This window comes from Eschrichtius robustus, chromosome 21 (assembly GCF_028021215.1).
Source record: "Eschrichtius robustus isolate mEscRob2 chromosome 21, mEscRob2.pri, whole genome shotgun sequence".
Taxonomy (NCBI): Eukaryota; Metazoa; Chordata; class Mammalia; order Artiodactyla; family Eschrichtiidae; genus Eschrichtius; species Eschrichtius robustus.
The window spans coordinates 20,691,578-20,709,729 of NC_090844.1; the positions used below are offsets into that span (position 1 = coordinate 20,691,578).

The following is an 18,152-nucleotide window of genomic DNA, read 5'->3' on the forward strand; positions in this document are numbered from 1 at the left end:
TACTTATTTTAATATACTTACATAGTTCTTATAGTGTACGTTCTAATGGTTATGCTTTTTTATGCTACAGTTCACAAAAACTTATGTTTAGTAATTCAAATATGAGCATATAGTGTCATCAATTTTTTAAAATCTAAACAGTCATATATGTTATATCATAAAAATATTGAAATATATGAATGAAAATTCAACCAACATATTTTTATAGTGTTTTGAACCACGAGGTGCTTTATGGGCTTCTGCTCTTTCTTAACATTCAAATTAATTTTATTTAATTCAAAGCTCCTTTTTTAAATACAGGGGCAACATGTATTTAATTTTGCCAATTTAAAATAAAATATTTTTGTGCTTTAATTAGCCATTCTTTTTGTGCAGTATACTTACTGGGTATACTGTAATTATTTGCAAATAGTCCTTACTTCACAATCCATATTGTAAACAGAATTTGAATATGCCCTTTGAAAGGAATGAGGGAATTAACTAAATATATTTCATATATTTTCAAAAATGAATGTCTGCAGCCTAGAAATACCTATGCAAAAAGGACTAGATTTTTTTTAACTGCAGGTATAATACTTTTGATTTGTTGCAAAAATAAATGAATTGTGATAAGAGACAGAATGAAATTAGCGTGGTTTTGTACAGCTGTGTCTCCAGAGAATAAATCTATTCTTGAAAATGCAGAAAATTACTTTAAAAAATTTAGCCTTAGTTTAGACATACTAGCAAACCCCACTTTTAGAGGAACATTTGTTTGTGTATATGTGTGTGTGTGTGTGTGTATCTTTGCTCAGTGCTTTACATATAGTCAGAAGGGGCAAAATAGCTTTAGGGAAAAAACCTATAAAATCTTTATTATGTATATCCAAATCACAAATTTCAAATTCTTTCCTCGAAAGAGTTTTTATATGGCTCATTGTATGAAAGCACTTGTGTATTTACATTGACATAGAAGTGACAAAGCACCTACAGGTTGAGGATGGTATTGGGAGAGATTTTCATAGAATTTCAATATCTAGATTACAAGCTCCACGAGGACAGGTATTGTTTTATGTTTTGATCCCTGAAATGTTCCAAGCCTGTACGTCATACAGAGTGAGCACTCAATATATTCATGATTCTCAGAATACTTTTGTTGAATGAATGGACAGTTTGTAAATGATCACCATGCTTGTTTTAGATAACAAAAATGAGAATGTAGCCAGTTGTAAGTTACTTGCTTGAGGCAGGTAGTGGCAGTACCTAATACATAGGTTCCTAAGGCAGTGATATTGTCCTTCAGTAGAATACTTTACTCTTAAGTGCTAAATCAGTGATAAAAGTAAACATCTAACCAAGGTTATTTATACTAAAATATGTTATACTCTTTTATTCTATATACCTCCTTTCTTAAATCATCCTATGATTTACAAAGCATTTCTTCATGAGCTAGATACATAAAGTAATATCAATTTTATTATGACGATTTATTTGTCCATTCAATAAACACTTAATAAATGCTTTCCTTCAGCAGTATGCTAAGTAGTGGGAATAAAATTGTGTACACGTGACTGCCATGGTCCCTGTCCCATGGACATTTCCTCTTGTGACAGAAACAAATAAAAAACAAGTAAACACATACATTAACAAAATAAATTTGTCATGTGATAGTGCTTTGAACAAAATTAATGGAGATTGGGAGTTTGGGGATTGAATGAATCTGTAGTTACAGTGATCAGGTGAGGCACTTTCAAGGAAGTAACACTTAAGCTGAGATCTGAAAGCTGCAAGTTCAGCTTAAAAGTGACTCCCCCATTTGTATAGGGTCTAAAATATCTCCAAAGGCAGGCATCTATGCCACTGGGAGGGGGGACAAGGAGAGAGGTTACTACAGCTGTGATGTGCAATAATCAGTAGAGTTGGAAATGTTTGCATCGGGTAGTTAATTCCTATTTACCAAAATGGAAACATCCCTAGTATGTCAAATAGTTATTATGAGGCACCCATATTTTTTATGTTGTTCAACCAGTGTTTGGAATGTGAAAATAACTGCCTAATAGAAAACAAAGAAATAGAATTTTGATAATACCCAAGCAAGTGCAGTATAAATTTATATATCAAATTTTGACTATATTTCTATTTTTTATTTGATTTCTTTATTTTATACATGTTTCCCAGGATAGTCCACTGGTCTTACAGTCTGACAGGAATGTAACAGTGAATGCAAGAAATCACATGGGGCAGTTAACGGGACAGCTGACAGTAGGTGAGTGCTTTGGGGTAAAGATTGCTTATACCATCTTACTCCATTTAAAAATCTGTGGTTGTTTAAATTGGGAAACGCAAAAGTATATTATTTCTCTAATATATATTTAGGCATCCTATTCCAGCCCAGTTAGCTTGCACATGATTTGATTTGTCATAGGCTAATTATGGTCATTGTTACTCTTGTCACTGTGTTATTGTGAGACTGAATTACATACATTTTGCTGTTATTACTCTTGAATTATGAAATGTACCACTTTCCTAACAATATCTCCCTAGTATATGTTAAATTATAGTAAATAGGCTAAAACAAACATGAGATGTAACACCTATGTATCCTTTGTTCTAAACAAATAATTTACTAATTATTATCTGCTTATAAAATTAGAAAAAATAATACAGTAATTGAATATAAAAAATCGTAACATTGATCAATTACTTATAAATTTGATGTTGAAATTATATATATCTTAAGGTTTATAGGGTGTAGAAGTTGTAAATATAAATTTATGATAAAATATTACTAATGTTTTCTCATATTGTCAAAAAATTAATTTAGAGATTCGTTAGTGGCATTATTATTTGACTTAATTTTTATAAGAAAAAAGGGAAATTAAAAGTCAATTGTAATTATGTAAAATGCTACAAAGACTTGATTTGTGTGTAATTGCTAAAATATTTTTGAAATACTGTATTTTTCTGTGGGAAAATTACCTAATACTTACTGATATTGTGTATGTATTATAGTATATTATAAAGAGTAAATTGCAATTTTGAGGGCTGAGTTATCCTTATCTTGAGAAATTAATCATCTACTGCAAATGTATGTTTCCAGTATTTCTAATTAAATTACAAAAGAGTATGACATGAAATGTGAGATTTATAAACATGAACTTGATTGTGTCCACTTATTTCTAGGTATATGAAACACTTTTTGATGTTACTCGCTTTAATGAAGCCAAAAGTGAAACTTATATTGTGTCATATGTGTATTTTGAAAAAATAGAATTGCATTTTATTTATAATAATTAAATTTTATTTTGCATTTTCTTTACATTATAAAAGTTGGTCAGTAGATATCTATCAATTGCTACCTTTGATAGTATTTTGTGACATGCTATCAATTACAAGGGGGGGCTATAGACAAATGGATTAAAAATTAGAGAGAAGAAATATGTCTATGGACACAGAACTGATTCAGAAGCACCAGGCGCTTAATTTAAATGTCCATGCCAATTTGCTATTACTATGTTGGAACTGCAGAAACAGACCTAAACTGGGCAGATTTTCCATATCATAATTTTTTTAATGTTGAGAACTCTTTAGCTAGATAGAACTTTATTCTGCATTCTTTTCTTGGTTAAAAAAAAAACAAACGTCCATAGTGGAAATGCCAACCTGTAAATTAAACACACAAAGACCATATACCAATGTCCACTGTCACATGCAATCACTACATAACTACTGTACTACCTATAGAGCAAAGCGGCTGTTTGATTTTATGAAGGATAATCAAATACCATTTACATTTTGCTACCTGCTTTCCTGCAGTAAATATAAAGAATAATAGTACTGTGCTTGTGTTTTCAACCACTGTTCCAAGTTGATTTTAACGTAGAATCAATATTTGCCAATTACACGAAAAGAAAGAGAGAAGAATGACGAGAAACAGAAAGGGTGGTAGGTTAGGGAGAAAGATTAAGCTTAGTTTTAAATGAAGCAAATCTATTTAATGATGCAGCAGCTTATTTCTGTGGATGGAAACATACTCATTGCAGTGAGGCTTAAGCTGAAAACTATTTAATATCCTGGTCCTCTGAGTGTACTGTTCGTGACCTCCATCTTTTCACTGCTTTGTATTTTTCAACAAACATACAGAGAACAAAGGAAGAAGTAGATAAAGGGGAGTAGGGCAGGGATAATGTATTCACTTTTGGAGTCAAACGATATGGGACTCCAAAACAATAATTATCTCTTGGAGACTCACTTTTCTCATCTCTAAAATAGAGATACGGACATTTATTTAGAATCATACATAAGAATTGGGGCAATTTCAGTGTCTGCAAATCTTAGGCAATTAAATCTCAAATTGGTTATTATTTGGATGATGGTGATTGTAATTTTTGGTATCACTTAAGTTACAAATACATTGCTATCATGTGAAAGATTTCATGTTCCTTTTCTAGCCAATGTGTCTCTGGGATAGTAGTTGAGGAATACATGCTGGATTATAATACTGTTGCAAAGATATACTACAAAACACATCACAGAAAGTGTGCCTGATATGTGGATAATGTTTAAATCATGTCATGATAAAATTATCTTTAGGTAGAATTTGAAGAGATAAATGGATGAATTCAAGCTATGTATTCAGTCAGGATTCATTTTTAATTATATTGACATAAAGTAACTGTTTTAAGCCTCTTTTCCTATTTCCTTTTTTTCATTCTTTCAGTTTTTGTTTAGGGACACGGTCTTGATTATACTTTAGGCATGACATTACTTTGCAATATTTAAAAAAATATACTACTGCAAAATAGACTAATATTTATGGAAATTGAATTCAGTTATTCTTCACTGTCTAGGTAAAAAAATTCTAATTTCTACCCTAAATCTATCAATCACTATTAGGAAAGTATAGTCAATTCTACCAATGTGACAGACTTTGAATATTTTTCCACGTTTTATTTTCATTGTAAATGGGAAAAGAAAATTTCCCTTATCAGTAGCTACGTGTAACGTTTTTCTCAAAAATACATATAAGATTGTTCAGCCAAGCAAATATCCACTCCCCTTGTACTCTGCCCTTCTATTTTTGTTTACAAGCTTACCTTCCTACTGATCCAATTCTCAGGGATATGTGTAGTCCATGGCTTAGGCAGACTGGTGTGTTAATTCTAATCCAAACTCACTCTCAGTATATGAAACCAGATTATTTATAATCCACTAAAGGCAAAGAAAATATTTTATATATATGCCAGCTCAGACATAATCAAAACTAAAACTAAACATTTTTAGAATTTGGGTAAATTTAAAAAATGACAAATATTGTTGTATGCTTAAAGTTCCAGGCTTTACGTAAATTTCTGATAATATCAGAATCTCTCCATGAAATTTAAGACTCTAATTTCTTTTTTTTTGGGGGGGGGGGGTCTCATTTGTTTTATATTTTATTTATTTATTTTTAACATCTTTATTGGAGCATAATTGCTTTAAAATGGTGTGTTAGTTTCTGCTTTATAACAAAGTGAATCACGTATACATATACATATGTTCCCATATCTCTTCCCTCTTGCGTCTCCCTCCCTCCCACCCTTCCTATCCCACCCCTCTAGGTGGTCACAAAGCACCTAGCTGATCTCCCTGTGCTATGAGGCTGCTTCCCACTAGCTATCAATTTTACGTTTCGTAGTGTATATATGTCCATGCCACTCTCTCACTTTGTCCCACCTTACCATTCACCCTCCCCATATCCTCAACTCCATTCTGTAGTAGGTCTGTGTCTTTATTCCCAGCTTGCCCCTAGGTTCTTCATGAACGTTGTTTTTTTTTTTTCTTAGATTCCATATATATGTGTTAGCGTACAGTATTTGTTTTTCTCTTTCTGACTTACTTCACTCTGTATGACAGACTCTAGGTCCATCCACCTCACTACAAATAACTCAATTTTGTTTCTTTTTATGGCTGAGTAATATTCCATTGTATACATGTGCCACATCTTCTTTATCCATTCATCTATTGATGGACACTTAGGTTGCTTCCATGTCCTGTCTACTGTAAATAGAGCTGCAATGAACATTTTGGTACATGACTCTTTTTGAATGATGGTTTTCTTAGGGTATTTGCCCAGTAGTGGGATTGCTGGGTCATATGGTAGGTCTATTTTTAGTTTTTTAAGGAACCTCCATAGTGGCTGTATCAATTTACATTCCTACCAACAGTGCAAGAGGGTTCCCTTTTCTCCACACCCTCTCCAGCATTTATTGTTTGTAGATTTTTTGACGATGACCATTCTGACCGGTATGAGGTGATCCCTCATTGTAGTATTGATTTACATTTCTCTAATGATTAGTGATGTTGAGCATCCTTTCATGTGTTTGTTGGCAATCTGTATATCTTCTTTGGAGAAATGTCTGTTTAGGTCTTCTGCCCATTTTTGGATTGGGTTGTTTGTTTTTTTGATATTGAGCTGCATGAGCTGCTTGTAAATTTTGCAGATTAATCCTTTGTCAGTTGCTTCATTTGCAAATATTTTCTCCCATTCTGAGGGTTGTCTTTTCGTTTTGTTTATGGTTTCCTTTGCTGTGCAAAAGCTTTTAAGTTTCATTAGGTCCCATTTGTTTATTTTTGTTGTTATTTCCATTTCTCTAGGAGGTGGATCAATAAGGATCTTGCTGTGATTTATGTCATAGAGTGTTCTGCCTATGTTTTCCTCTAAGAGTTTGATAGTGTCTGGCCTTACATTTAGGTCTTTAATCCATTTTGAGTTTATTTTTGTGTATGGTGTTAGGGAGTGTTCTAATTTCATACTTCTACATGTACCTGTCCAGTTTTCCCAGCACCACTTATTGAAGAGGCTGTCTTTTCTCCATTGTATATTCTTGCCTCCTGTATCAAAAATAAAGCGACCATATGTGCATGGGTTTATCTCTGGGCTTTCTATCCTGTTCCATTGATCTATATTTCTGTTTTTATGCCAGTACCATACTGTCTTGATTACTGTAGCTTTGTAGTATAATCTGAAGTCAGGGAGCCTGATTCCTCCAGCTCCATTTTTCTTTCTCAAGATTGCTTTGGCTATTCGGGGTCTTTTGTGTTTCCATACAAGTTGTGAAATTTTTTGTTCTAGTTCTGTGAAAAATGCCAGTGGTAGTTTGATAGGGATTGCATTGAATCTGTAGATTGCTTTGGATAGTAGAGTCATTTTCACAATGTTGATTCTTCCAATCCAAGAACATGGTATAATCTCTCCATCTATTTGTATCGTCTTTAATTTCTTTCATCAGTGTCTTATAATTTTCTGCATAGAGGTTTTTTGTCTCCTTAGGTAGGTTTATTCCTATATATTTTATTCTTTTTGTTGCAGTGGTAAATGGGAGTGTTTCCTTAATTTCACTTTCAGATTTTTCATCATTAGTGTATAGGAATGCAAAAGATTTCTGTGCATTAATTTGGTATCCTGCTACTTTACCAAATTCATTGATTATCTCTAGCATCTTTAGGATTTTCTGGTAGCATCTTTAGGATTCGCTATGTATAGTATCATGTCATCTGCAAACAGTGACAGCTTTATTTCTTCTTTTCCGATTTGGATTCCTTATATTTCTTTTTCTTCTCAGATTGCTATGGCTAAAACTTCCCAAACTATGTTGAATAATAGTGGTGAGAGTGGGCAACCTTGTCTTGTTCCTGATCTTAGTGGAAATGGCTTCAGTTTTTCACCATTGAGGACAATGTTGGCTGTGGGTTTGTCATATATGGCCTTTATTATATTGAGGAAAGTTCCCTCTATGCCTACTTTCTGGAGGGTTTTTATCATAAATGGGTGTTGAATTTTCTCGAAAGCTTTTTCTCCATCTATTCAGATGATCATATGGTTTTTCTCCTTCAATTTGTTAATATGGTGTATCACGTTGATTGATTTGCATATATTGAAAAATCCTTGCATTCCTGGGATAAACCCCACTTGATCATGGTGTATGATCCTTTTAATGTGCTGTTGGATTCTGTTTGCTGGTATTTTGTTGAGGATTTTTGCATCTATGTTCATCAGCAATATTGGCCTATAGTTTTCTTTCTTTGTGACATCTTTGTCTGGTTTTGGTATCAGGGTGATGGTGGTCTCAGAGAATGAGTTTGGGAGTGTTCCTCCCTCTGCTATGTTTTGGAAGAGTTTGAGAGGCATAGGTGTTAGCTCTTCTCTAAATGTTTGATAGAATTCGCCTGTGAAGCCATCTGGTCCTGGGCTTTAGTTTGTTGGAAGATTTTTAATCACAGTTTCAATTTCAGTGCTTGTGATTGGTCTGTTCATATTTTCTATTTCTTCCTGGTTCAGTCTGGGAAGGTTGTGCATTTCTAAGAATTTGTCCATTTCTTCCACGTTGTCTCTTTTATTGGCATGGAGTTGCTTGTAGTAATCTCTCATGATCCTTTATATTTCTGCAGTGTCAGTTGTTACTTCTCCTTTTTCATTTCTAATTCTATTAATTTGAGTCTTCTTGATGAGTCTGGCTCACGGTTTATCAATTTTGTTTATCTTCTCAAAGAACCAGGTTTTAGTTTTATTGATCTTTGCTATCATTTCCTTCCTTTCTTTTTCATTTATTTCTGATCTGATCTTTATGATTTCTTTCCTTCTGCTAAATTCGGGGTTTTTTGTTCTTCTTTCTCCAGTTGCTTTAGGTGTAAGGTTAGGTTGTTTATTTGAGATGTTTCTTGTTTCTTAAGGTAGGATTGTATTGCTATAAACTCCCCTCTTAGAACTGCTTTTGCTGCATCCCATAGGTTTTGGGTTGTCATGTTTTAATTGTCATTTGTTTCTAGGTATTTTTTGATTTCCTCTTTGATTTCTTCAGTGATATATTGGTTATTAAGTAGCGTATTGTTTAGCCTCCATGTGTTTGTATTTTTTACAGATTTTTTTTCTTGTAATTGATATCTAGTCTCATAGCATTGTGGTCAGAAAAGATGCTTGATACGATTTCAGTTTTCTTGAATTTACCAAGGCTTGATTTGTGACCCACGATATGATCTATCCTGGAGAATGTTCCATGAGCACTTGAGAAGAATGTGTATTCTGTTGTTTTTGGATGGAATGTCCTATAAATATCAATTAAGTCCATCTTGTTTAATGTATCATTTAAAGCTTGTGTTTCCTTATTTATTTTCATTTTGGATGATCTGTCCATTGGTGAAAGTGGGGTGTTAAAGTCCTCTACTATGATTGTGTTACTGTCGATTTCCCCTTTTATGGCTGTTAGCATTTGCCTTATGTATTGATGTGCTCCTATGTTGGGTGCATAAATATTTACAATTGTTATATCTTCTTCTTGGATTGATCCCTTGATCATTATGTAGTGTCCTTCTTTGTCTCTTGTAATAGTCTTTATTTTAAAGTCTATTTTGTCTGATATGAGAATTGCTACTCCAGCTTTCTTTTGATTTCCATTTGCATGGGATATCTTTTTCCATCCCCTTACTTTCAGTCTGTATGTGTCCCTAGGTCTGAAGTGGGTCTCTTGTAGACAGCATATATACAGGTCTTGTTTTTGTATCCATTCAGCCAGTCTATGTCTTTTGGTTGGAGCATTTAATCCATTTACATTTAAGGTAATTATCGATATGTATGTTCCTATTCCCATTTTCTGAATTGTTTTGGGTTTATTATTGTAGGTCTTTTCCTTCTCTTGTGTTTCCTGCCTAGAGAAGTTCCTTTCGCATTTGTTGTAAAGCTGCTTGGGTGGTGCTGAATTCTCTTAGCTTTTGCTTGTCTGTAAAGGTTTTAATTTCTCCATCAAATCTGAATGAGATCCTTGCTGGGTAGAGTAATCTTGGTTGTAGGTTTTTCTCCTTCATCACTTTAAATATGTCCTGCCACTTCCTTCTGGCTTGCACAGTTTCTTCTGAAAGATCAGCTGTTAACCTTATGGGGATTCCCTTGTGTGTTATTTGTTGTTTTTCCCTTGCTGCTTTTAATATTTTTTCATTGTATTTAATTTTTGATAGTTTGATTAGTATGTTTCTTGGTGTGTTTCTCCTTGGATTTATCCTGTATGGGACTCTCTGTGCTTCCTGGACTTGATTAACTATTTCCTTTCCCATATTAGGGAAATTTTCAACTATAATCTCTTCAAATATTTTCTCAGTCCCTTTCTTTTTCTTTTCTTCTTCTGGGACCCCTATAATTCGAATGTTCTTGCATTTATTGTTGTCCCAGAGGTCTTTGAGACTGTCCTCAATTCTTTTCACTCTTTTTTCTTTATTCTGCTCTGCAGTAATTATTTCCACTATTTTATCTTCCAGGTCACTTATCCGTTCTTCTGCCTCAGTTATTCTGCTATTTATCCCTTGTAGAGAATTTTTAATTTCATTTATTGTGTTGTTCATCACTGTTTGTTTGCTCTTTAGCTCTTCTAGGTCCTTGTTAAACGTTTCTTGTATTTTCTCTATTCTTTTTCCAAGATTTTGTATTATCTCTACTATCATTATTCTGAATTCTTTTCCAGGTAGACTGCCTATTTCCTCTTCATTTATTAGGTCTGGTGGGGTTTTGCCTTGCTCCTTCATCTGCTGTGTGTTTCTCTGTCTTCTCATTTTCCTTAAATTACTGTGTTTGCAGTCTCCTTTTCGCAGCCTGCAGGTTTGTAGTTCCTGTTGTTTTTGGTGTCTGCCCCCAGTGGCTAAGGTTGGTTCAGTGGGTTGTGTAGGCTTCCTGGTGGAGGGGACTAGTGCCTGTGTTCTGGTGGATGAGGCTGGATCTTGTCTTTCTGGTGGGCAGGTCCACGTCTGGTGGTGTGTTTTGGGGTGTCTGTGGCCTTATTATGATTTTAGGCAGCCTCTCTGCTAATGGGTGGGGTTGTGTTCCTATCTTGCTAGTTGTTTGGCATAGGGTGTCCAGCACTGTAGCTTGCTGGTCGTTGAGTGGAGCTGGGCCTTGGCGTTGCGATGGAGATCTCTGGGAGATTTTCGCCATCTGATATTATGTGGATCTGGGAGGTCTCTTGTGGACCAGTGTCCTGAACTTGGCTCTCCCACCTCAGAGGCACAGCCCTGATGCCTGGCTGGAGCACCAAGAGCCTGTCCTCCACGTGGCTCAGAATAAAAGCGAGAAAAAATAGAAAGAAAGAAAGAAGTTAAAATAAAATAAAATGAAGTAAAATAAAGTAAAATAAAGTTATTAAAATAAAAAAAAAAAGGCTTCCCTGGTGGCGCAGTGGTTGAGAATCTGCCTGCCAATGCAGGGGTCACGGGTTCGAGCCCTGGTCTGGGAAGATCCCACATGCCGCGGAGCAACTGGGCCCGTGAGCCACAAGTACTGAGCCTGCACGTCTGGAGCCTGTGCTCCGCAACAAGAGAGGCCGTGATAGTGAGAGGCCCGCGCACTGAGATGAAGAGTGGCCCCCACTTGCCACAACTAGAGAGAGCCCTCGCACAGAAACGAAGACCCAACACAGCCATAAATAAATAAATAAATAAATAAAATTTTAAAAAAATTTAAAAGAAATAAAATAAAGAAATAAAAAAATAAAAAATAAATAATTATTAAGAAAACATTTTTTTAAAATAATTAAAAAAAAAAAAGGACAGATAGAACCCTAGGACACATGGTAGAAGTAAAGCTATAAGATAAAATCACACACACAGGCATACACATACACACTCACAAAAAGAGAAGGAGGGAAAATATATATATATATCTTTGCTCCCAAAGTCCACCTCCTCAATTTGGGATGATTCGTTGTCTATTCAGGTGTTCCACAGATGCAGGGTACATCAAGTTGATTGTGGAGATTTAATCCACTGCTCCTGAGGCTGCTGGGAGGGATTTCCCTTTCTCTTCTTTGTTCGCACAGCTCCCAGGTTTCAGCTTTGGATTTGGACCCGCCTCTGTGTGTAGGTCGCCTGGGGGCGTCTGTTCTTCACTCAGACAGGACGGGGTTAAAGGAGCAGCTGCTTCGGGGGCTCTGGCTCACTCAGGCCGGGGGGACGGAGGGGTACAGATGCGGGGCGAGCCTGCGGCAGAGGCCAACGTGACATTGCACCAGCCTGAGGCCCGCCGTGCTTTCTCCCAGGGAGGTTGTCCCTGGATCATGGGACCCTGCAGTGGCGGGCTGCACAGGCTCTAAGGAGGGGAGGTGTGGAGAGTGACCTGTGCTCGCTCACAGGCTTCTCAATGGCAGCAGCAGCAGCCTTAGCGTCTCATGCCCGTCTCCGGGGTCCACGCTGATAGCCGCGGCTTGCGCCCGTCTCTGGAGCTCGTTTAGGCGGCGCTCCAAATCCCCTCTCCTCGCATACCAGGAAACAAAGAGGCAAGAAAAAGTCTCTTGTCTCTTCGGCAGCTGCAGACTTTTTCCCGGACTCCCTCCCGGCTAGCTGTGGCGCACTAGCCCCTTCAGGCTGTGTTCACGCCGCCAACCCCAGTCCTCTCCCTGGGATCCGACCGAAGCCAGAGCCTCAGCTCCCAGCCCCGCCCGCCCTGGCGGGGGAGCAGACAAGCCTCTCGGGCTGGTGAGTGCTGGTCGGCACCGCTCCTCTGTGCGGGAATCTCTCTGCTCTGCCCTCCGCACCCCTGTGGCTGCGCTCTCCTCCGTGGCTCTGAAGCTTCCCCCCTCCGCCACCCGCAGTCTCTGCCCGTGAAGGGGCTTCCTAGTGCGTGGATACCTTTCCTCCTTCACAGCTCCCTCCCACTGGTTTGGGTCCCATCCCTATTCTTTGTCTCTGTTTTTTCTTTTTTCTTTTGCCCTACCCAGGTACGGGGGGAGTGTCTTGTCTTTTGGGAGGTCTGAGGTCTCCTGCCAGCGTTCAGTAGGTGTTCTGTAGGAGCTGTTCCACATGTAGATGTATTTCTGATGTATTTGTGGAGAGGAAGGTGATCTCCGTGTCTTACTCTTCCGCCATCTTGAAGCTCCTCCAAGACTCTAATTTCTTATGACCTTCATAGCATAGAGGATCAATGAACTCAAGATTCTTCTTACAAATTTCTCTTCTTAGAATAAAGCTGAAAGAGAGGTATCGCATTGTTTGGGGGAAGTGGTTAAAGAAAGTACAGAATCCCAGGAGTTCAGACTCCTTGAAAACCAACAAGAACTTAATTCAGAATCATTCTCCAGGTCAAATTTTCTATTTTTCAATCTGTAATTACTATGCTAGCAGGACATTCCTTTTTTATATAAGTGGCAAAAGCAGTGTGTGATATTAAGTGTTATATGTTCATATGTGTTGATAGTATGATATTTTATATTTTTCAGGACATTTCCATCAAATAATTTAGATAAAATATGTGAATTATGCACCATTATTGTGAAGCTTATTATAGTCTCTTAGGAAACTGCTACAATGTGATATATAGAATAAGAATAGTTTCCTTAGGGAAGTGCAGATGAAATATTGTCATGTAGTTTTGATATAGACATTGTTCATAATACTGATAATAGTGATAATTAACGCTGTAGTAATTAGATTTGCTAAAAATGTAATAACCTTTCCAACAGTATGATGCAGATAATGAGTTATCTTTTATTTAACAATAATATTACATTGATCGATAATAGAAAATACTTTAACTACTTTCATAAGTAGTTTAAACAACATAAATGTTGATTTCAGCAAAACAATTCAGGTTTTCAGTAACTCTTAGCCAATTTGATTAAGTTATGAAAATTATATGTTGCTTTTTCTTACATTCCATTACAAAGCGTTGTTTATCTTTGAAAAAGCAATGGCTGAAAAGTAATAAGATTTTTTTTTCCTTCTCTTATGCCTTCTGTCATCACTCTATAACTGGAGGATAAAAGTAAAAGGAAGATAAATTGAAAAGTTGAACAAGGAATAATAGTAATGTGTAGAACTAGTTTTTGTTTTTAATTCCTTTTATTTGGTACCTCCCTCATTTAAATTTCAGTCACAATCAATGATGGTTGAGAAACCTGGCATGGCTGTTATGTGGTCCTGTGTCATAAACATGATAAGTTCCACGATGCCGTGTCTATCATTATCCCAGTAAAACATTAAGACTAATTGTGTATTAAATAATTGTAATGTCATTGTTCTAAAATTTTACTTTTAAAATGTGTTTAAAATCACAACCATATGCTTCAAATGGAATCTCATATGTCATCATAATTTTCCTTGTTGAGTGCTCAACACATTTAGGAGAATCAATTAACTCCTAGGAACTGCTAGCTATTATTTTTTTGATATTCTTAATTCCATTTATCAAAAATCAGTGATATACCAAATTATATAAAAACCTTAATTACAATCAATAACTCCTCATTTTTTCTTTCTTCCATACTTCTTCAGTACCCAAAGTCATGGTTGTCTTAATGTAATAAGAAAGAATGTTATTTGCAAGAAGTTAAAGTATTTACATTTAGTGCTAGTTTTCTTTTCATATTTCAAATTTTGAGGATTAAACACCATATAATAATGAAAACAGTTATGGACAGCTTCTGCAGCAGGGTCAACTATGGTTTCTTCTGAAGTCTGAGGCGCTTTCCTTCGTCACCTTAAGGGGATTTATGAGGGAGCCGGACAGGGAGTGGGACATACAAGCAGCCTATGTGCCCAAAGAGAAGTGTCAGTACCAGTCCTTTACCTTTTCCAGGGGCTGTCGATCAGCTACACACTTAAAAATCAAATTTGTTTTATTCTTCTTTAGAGAAGATGAGCTTGGTAAACAATCCTCACATTAGGATTTTGTAAGGCAAATATATTTTTATTTGTTTTCTTACCATTTTGGGTCAATATGCACAAATAATACAGTCTATAGGATGAAACAATCACTTTTGAGATACAGTAAGTTTATAAGGAGATAAGTAAAAATGGACTAACATACAAAATTACGTTAAAATTAGTACATTGTTTATCCGTAGGAAAGCTATTTGTATCCTATCGAGAGATTGATTAAACTGCATTGACCTTCCCAGCAGTAAAGGTGTAAAGGGAAATGTGACTAATGACATGATCCCACTATATTTAAGGAGAAAACATATAAACATCTTATGGGAAACCAGGTATTTTTCCTCACATACACTGGACAAAAGTTACAATACTTTAACAGAAAGAAAACGAGATGATATATTGTAGACTATTTTTAGCAACTCTATATCAAAAGAAACATTGGGTCTGCTCATACTCTGGCAGAATGCTTTAAAGAAGGCTGAGAACACAACAGCAAAATGCAGTTAGATAAAATCATTGTAGGGGGCAAGAAATAAAACTTGTTTACTGGTTCAACTTAATTCAACGATGAGAATCTAGATTTATCTGCAAGAAATCATATGTGTGTCTTCTAAATATTCCTTAATTGACATATACTTTCATCCAGGCTTATTATTGGTCAGATGAAGTGAGAGCCCAAATAGTGATTGTTGCTGGCTCTTTTCATTTCATAAAGTGAACCGACGATAAAATTGACATCCTTTATTAAAAACTGGAAACCCTAAGCCTCTTAACTGTGTTGATGCCTCTGCCCACCTCAGTACATCCCCCAACATCCAAGACAGACAGACACATACACACGCGCGTGCGTGCGCGCACACACACACACACACACACACACACACACAGCACACAGGCCTCCCCGAAGAACTGGTACAAGGAAAGTACTGGGAAGCAAAGCCAGTACAACTTTAAGAAACATTTCTAAGTCTACTACCACACACAGCAGGCTTCGTTGACACATGAGCATTTTATTTCATGCGATATGCTACAAACTAATTTGTCTTGAAGCTTTTCCAAAAATCTTTGCTAGCCACCTATCATGGCAAAATAAAAACTCAGTAATGCAAGCAGTGAGTAAAATCACATAATTTTAAGGGAACTGTTACTATTAAGAATTTAATATACATTTAGTGTGTATTAGATTGTTGAAACCACTGAGCATGTTTTTAATGTTCCACAGACTTAAGTTAATCTAGATATCCAAAGATTTCACCATATCAGACACAAAACATGCTTGCTAGAAAGGCATTTTTATTGTGACTAATTACTAAGAGATGTTTAAGAAACCAAAAAAATCAGAGCATAAGTTCAATGAAAATTATCTTTAACATATAGGAATATATCGATTTTCCCTAATACTATTATGAAGATAATCATACGAATTATGTAATATATCAAAATGTTGTAGAAGGGTATGTTCACCTAGAAATCATAATTTCCTCAGAAACTAGTTTTAGAAAGAAATTATATTTTTATAGTTAATAACATAGATTCAGGAGCCAGCTAAATCCTAGATGTGTCACTTCCAACTCTGTGACCTTATGCAAGTTACTCAGGGCATCCTCTCCAAGCTTCCATGGGGATAATACAAGCACTCATCTTATACAGCAGATGTGAGAATTAAATAAGTGAAAATATGTGAAGTGCTAGGAACACTTCCTGGAGCATAGTATGCATTATGTATATGTTAGTAATTGTAAATTTTATTAGATCTACCTGTAAATAATTCTGTACACTTGACCAAGCCTCTGGGTTTTATTTTCCTTATCTATAAAATAAATATTATATGAGATTGTCTCCATGGTTCTTTGCTGTTCCAAGTCTAAAAGTGAAAAATTATTTTTTTACCTTTAAAGAAAGAAATTGGTTGATAAATCCTCTGGTCCATTAAATTCCCCATATTCCACACTCCTGACAAAAATGACATCTAATTTGATTATTGACATCTTAGCCCCAAATTATAGGTACATATTTTTCATTTAAAATGAAGAATGCAAATAAGCACAACTAAATCAGCATATTATGTTTTCATTCTTTCATCAAATTTTGGCTTATAAAAAAGTTTTTTTTAATGAAAGCTAATCTACAAAATAATTCATCAAGTGCAATCAGCTTATTTTTGTCAATACTAAGCATCAGCATGTTTCTTCCCTAAATGAATGGAGAAAAATGTAGATGAGGGTTTTATAATAAATATTTAAAGACCCCTAAAGTGACATGTAATCTTGCATTAAAGCAGTTACTGTGAACACCTGGGAATCACTTAATTGACTGCAGATGTGGTGTAGGACATACAAAAAGTAGAAGGTTACAGATTATTCTCATGTACCAAATTTATGTTATTTGTCATTGACCCTTTTTTTTTTTTAACTTAGAGAATGCTGTAATAGTCCGGGACAACTTAATAAGGATGAATATTTTATGTAAAATAGGTTGTGCAAATCTTGAAGAGTGAATCAGCACAACACTTAGGATTAAATACGTTGTTGACTTTTTAGTTCATTATTAATATTAATTCATTCATTGATATTAATTAAACTACCAATTAGTTTAATATTAATTAATCAGTTTGCGAAAATAGATGCCTGTGATATTAGGAAAAAGATGGCATTCTTATAAATTAGGACCCTAAATTGGTGTAGCTCAGGTATAAAGAGAATTATAATGCCTGAAGGAAAGACAATAATGTACATGTTTTGAAACATTATATCACAGTATTTTATATCATGTGTTAACAACCTGAATCATTATGCTACCTTTTGAAGTTACTGCTTGTTATTACCTTAAAAAGAGAAAAATGCATTGTCTCAAGTATTTAGTTTAATTCTCAAGTATTTGTATATTTAGAAGTGCAGAATCAAGGCATACCAAGAATGTTTCTGTTGTTTTTATTTTTATGGTGAAATCATGGCTTATTTTTTTTTTAACATCTTTATTGAAGTATAATTGCTTTACAACGGTGTGTTAGTTTCTGCTTTATAACAAAGTGAATCAGCTGTACGTATACATATATCCCCATATCTCTTCCCTCTTCCATCTCCCTCCCACCCTCCCTATCCCACCCCACTAGGTGGTCACAAAGCACCAAGCTGATCTCCCTGTGCTATGCGGCTGCTTCCCACTAGCTGTCTATTTTCATGGCTTTTTATTTATTGACACTCTATAGCATATATGTATGTTGTATAAAACATAATTTTTTATTTCTAAGTATTATATTTTAAAACATAATAAAGAAATAATTACCAAGAACGTTTCTTCCTGGAGGACCTAGACCATTTTCTGAAATGAATGGTTCGGCTAGTCATGTCCCTCCTGTGCTGGCCTCCGTCCTCCTTCTCTTCCAGGCACTCAGTGCCTTAGTCTGGGGTCAATCATTGCAGTTCTGCTAGGCCAGCTGCACTTAACAGTGCTCTGTGTTATGGTTCTAGGGCCAGCCCTGCAAGGTGTCGGCCTCTACTTCTCAG

At 35.6% G+C, this 18,152-nt stretch overlaps 1 protein-coding gene across 3 annotated transcripts in view; it reads left to right on the forward strand.

Moving 5' to 3' along the window:
* SGCZ (sarcoglycan zeta) overlaps nt 1-18,152 on the forward strand; it is a 312,358-nt gene that overhangs the window by 211,069 nt on the left and 83,137 nt on the right. For all 3 annotated transcript variants that reach the window (XM_068532068.1, XM_068532071.1, XM_068532069.1), the window contains one exon: nt 2,158-2,245. In XM_068532068.1, the coding sequence (XP_068388169.1) occupies nt 2,158-2,245 (88 nt within the window). The remainder of the gene's footprint in view (nt 1-2,157; nt 2,246-18,152) is intronic.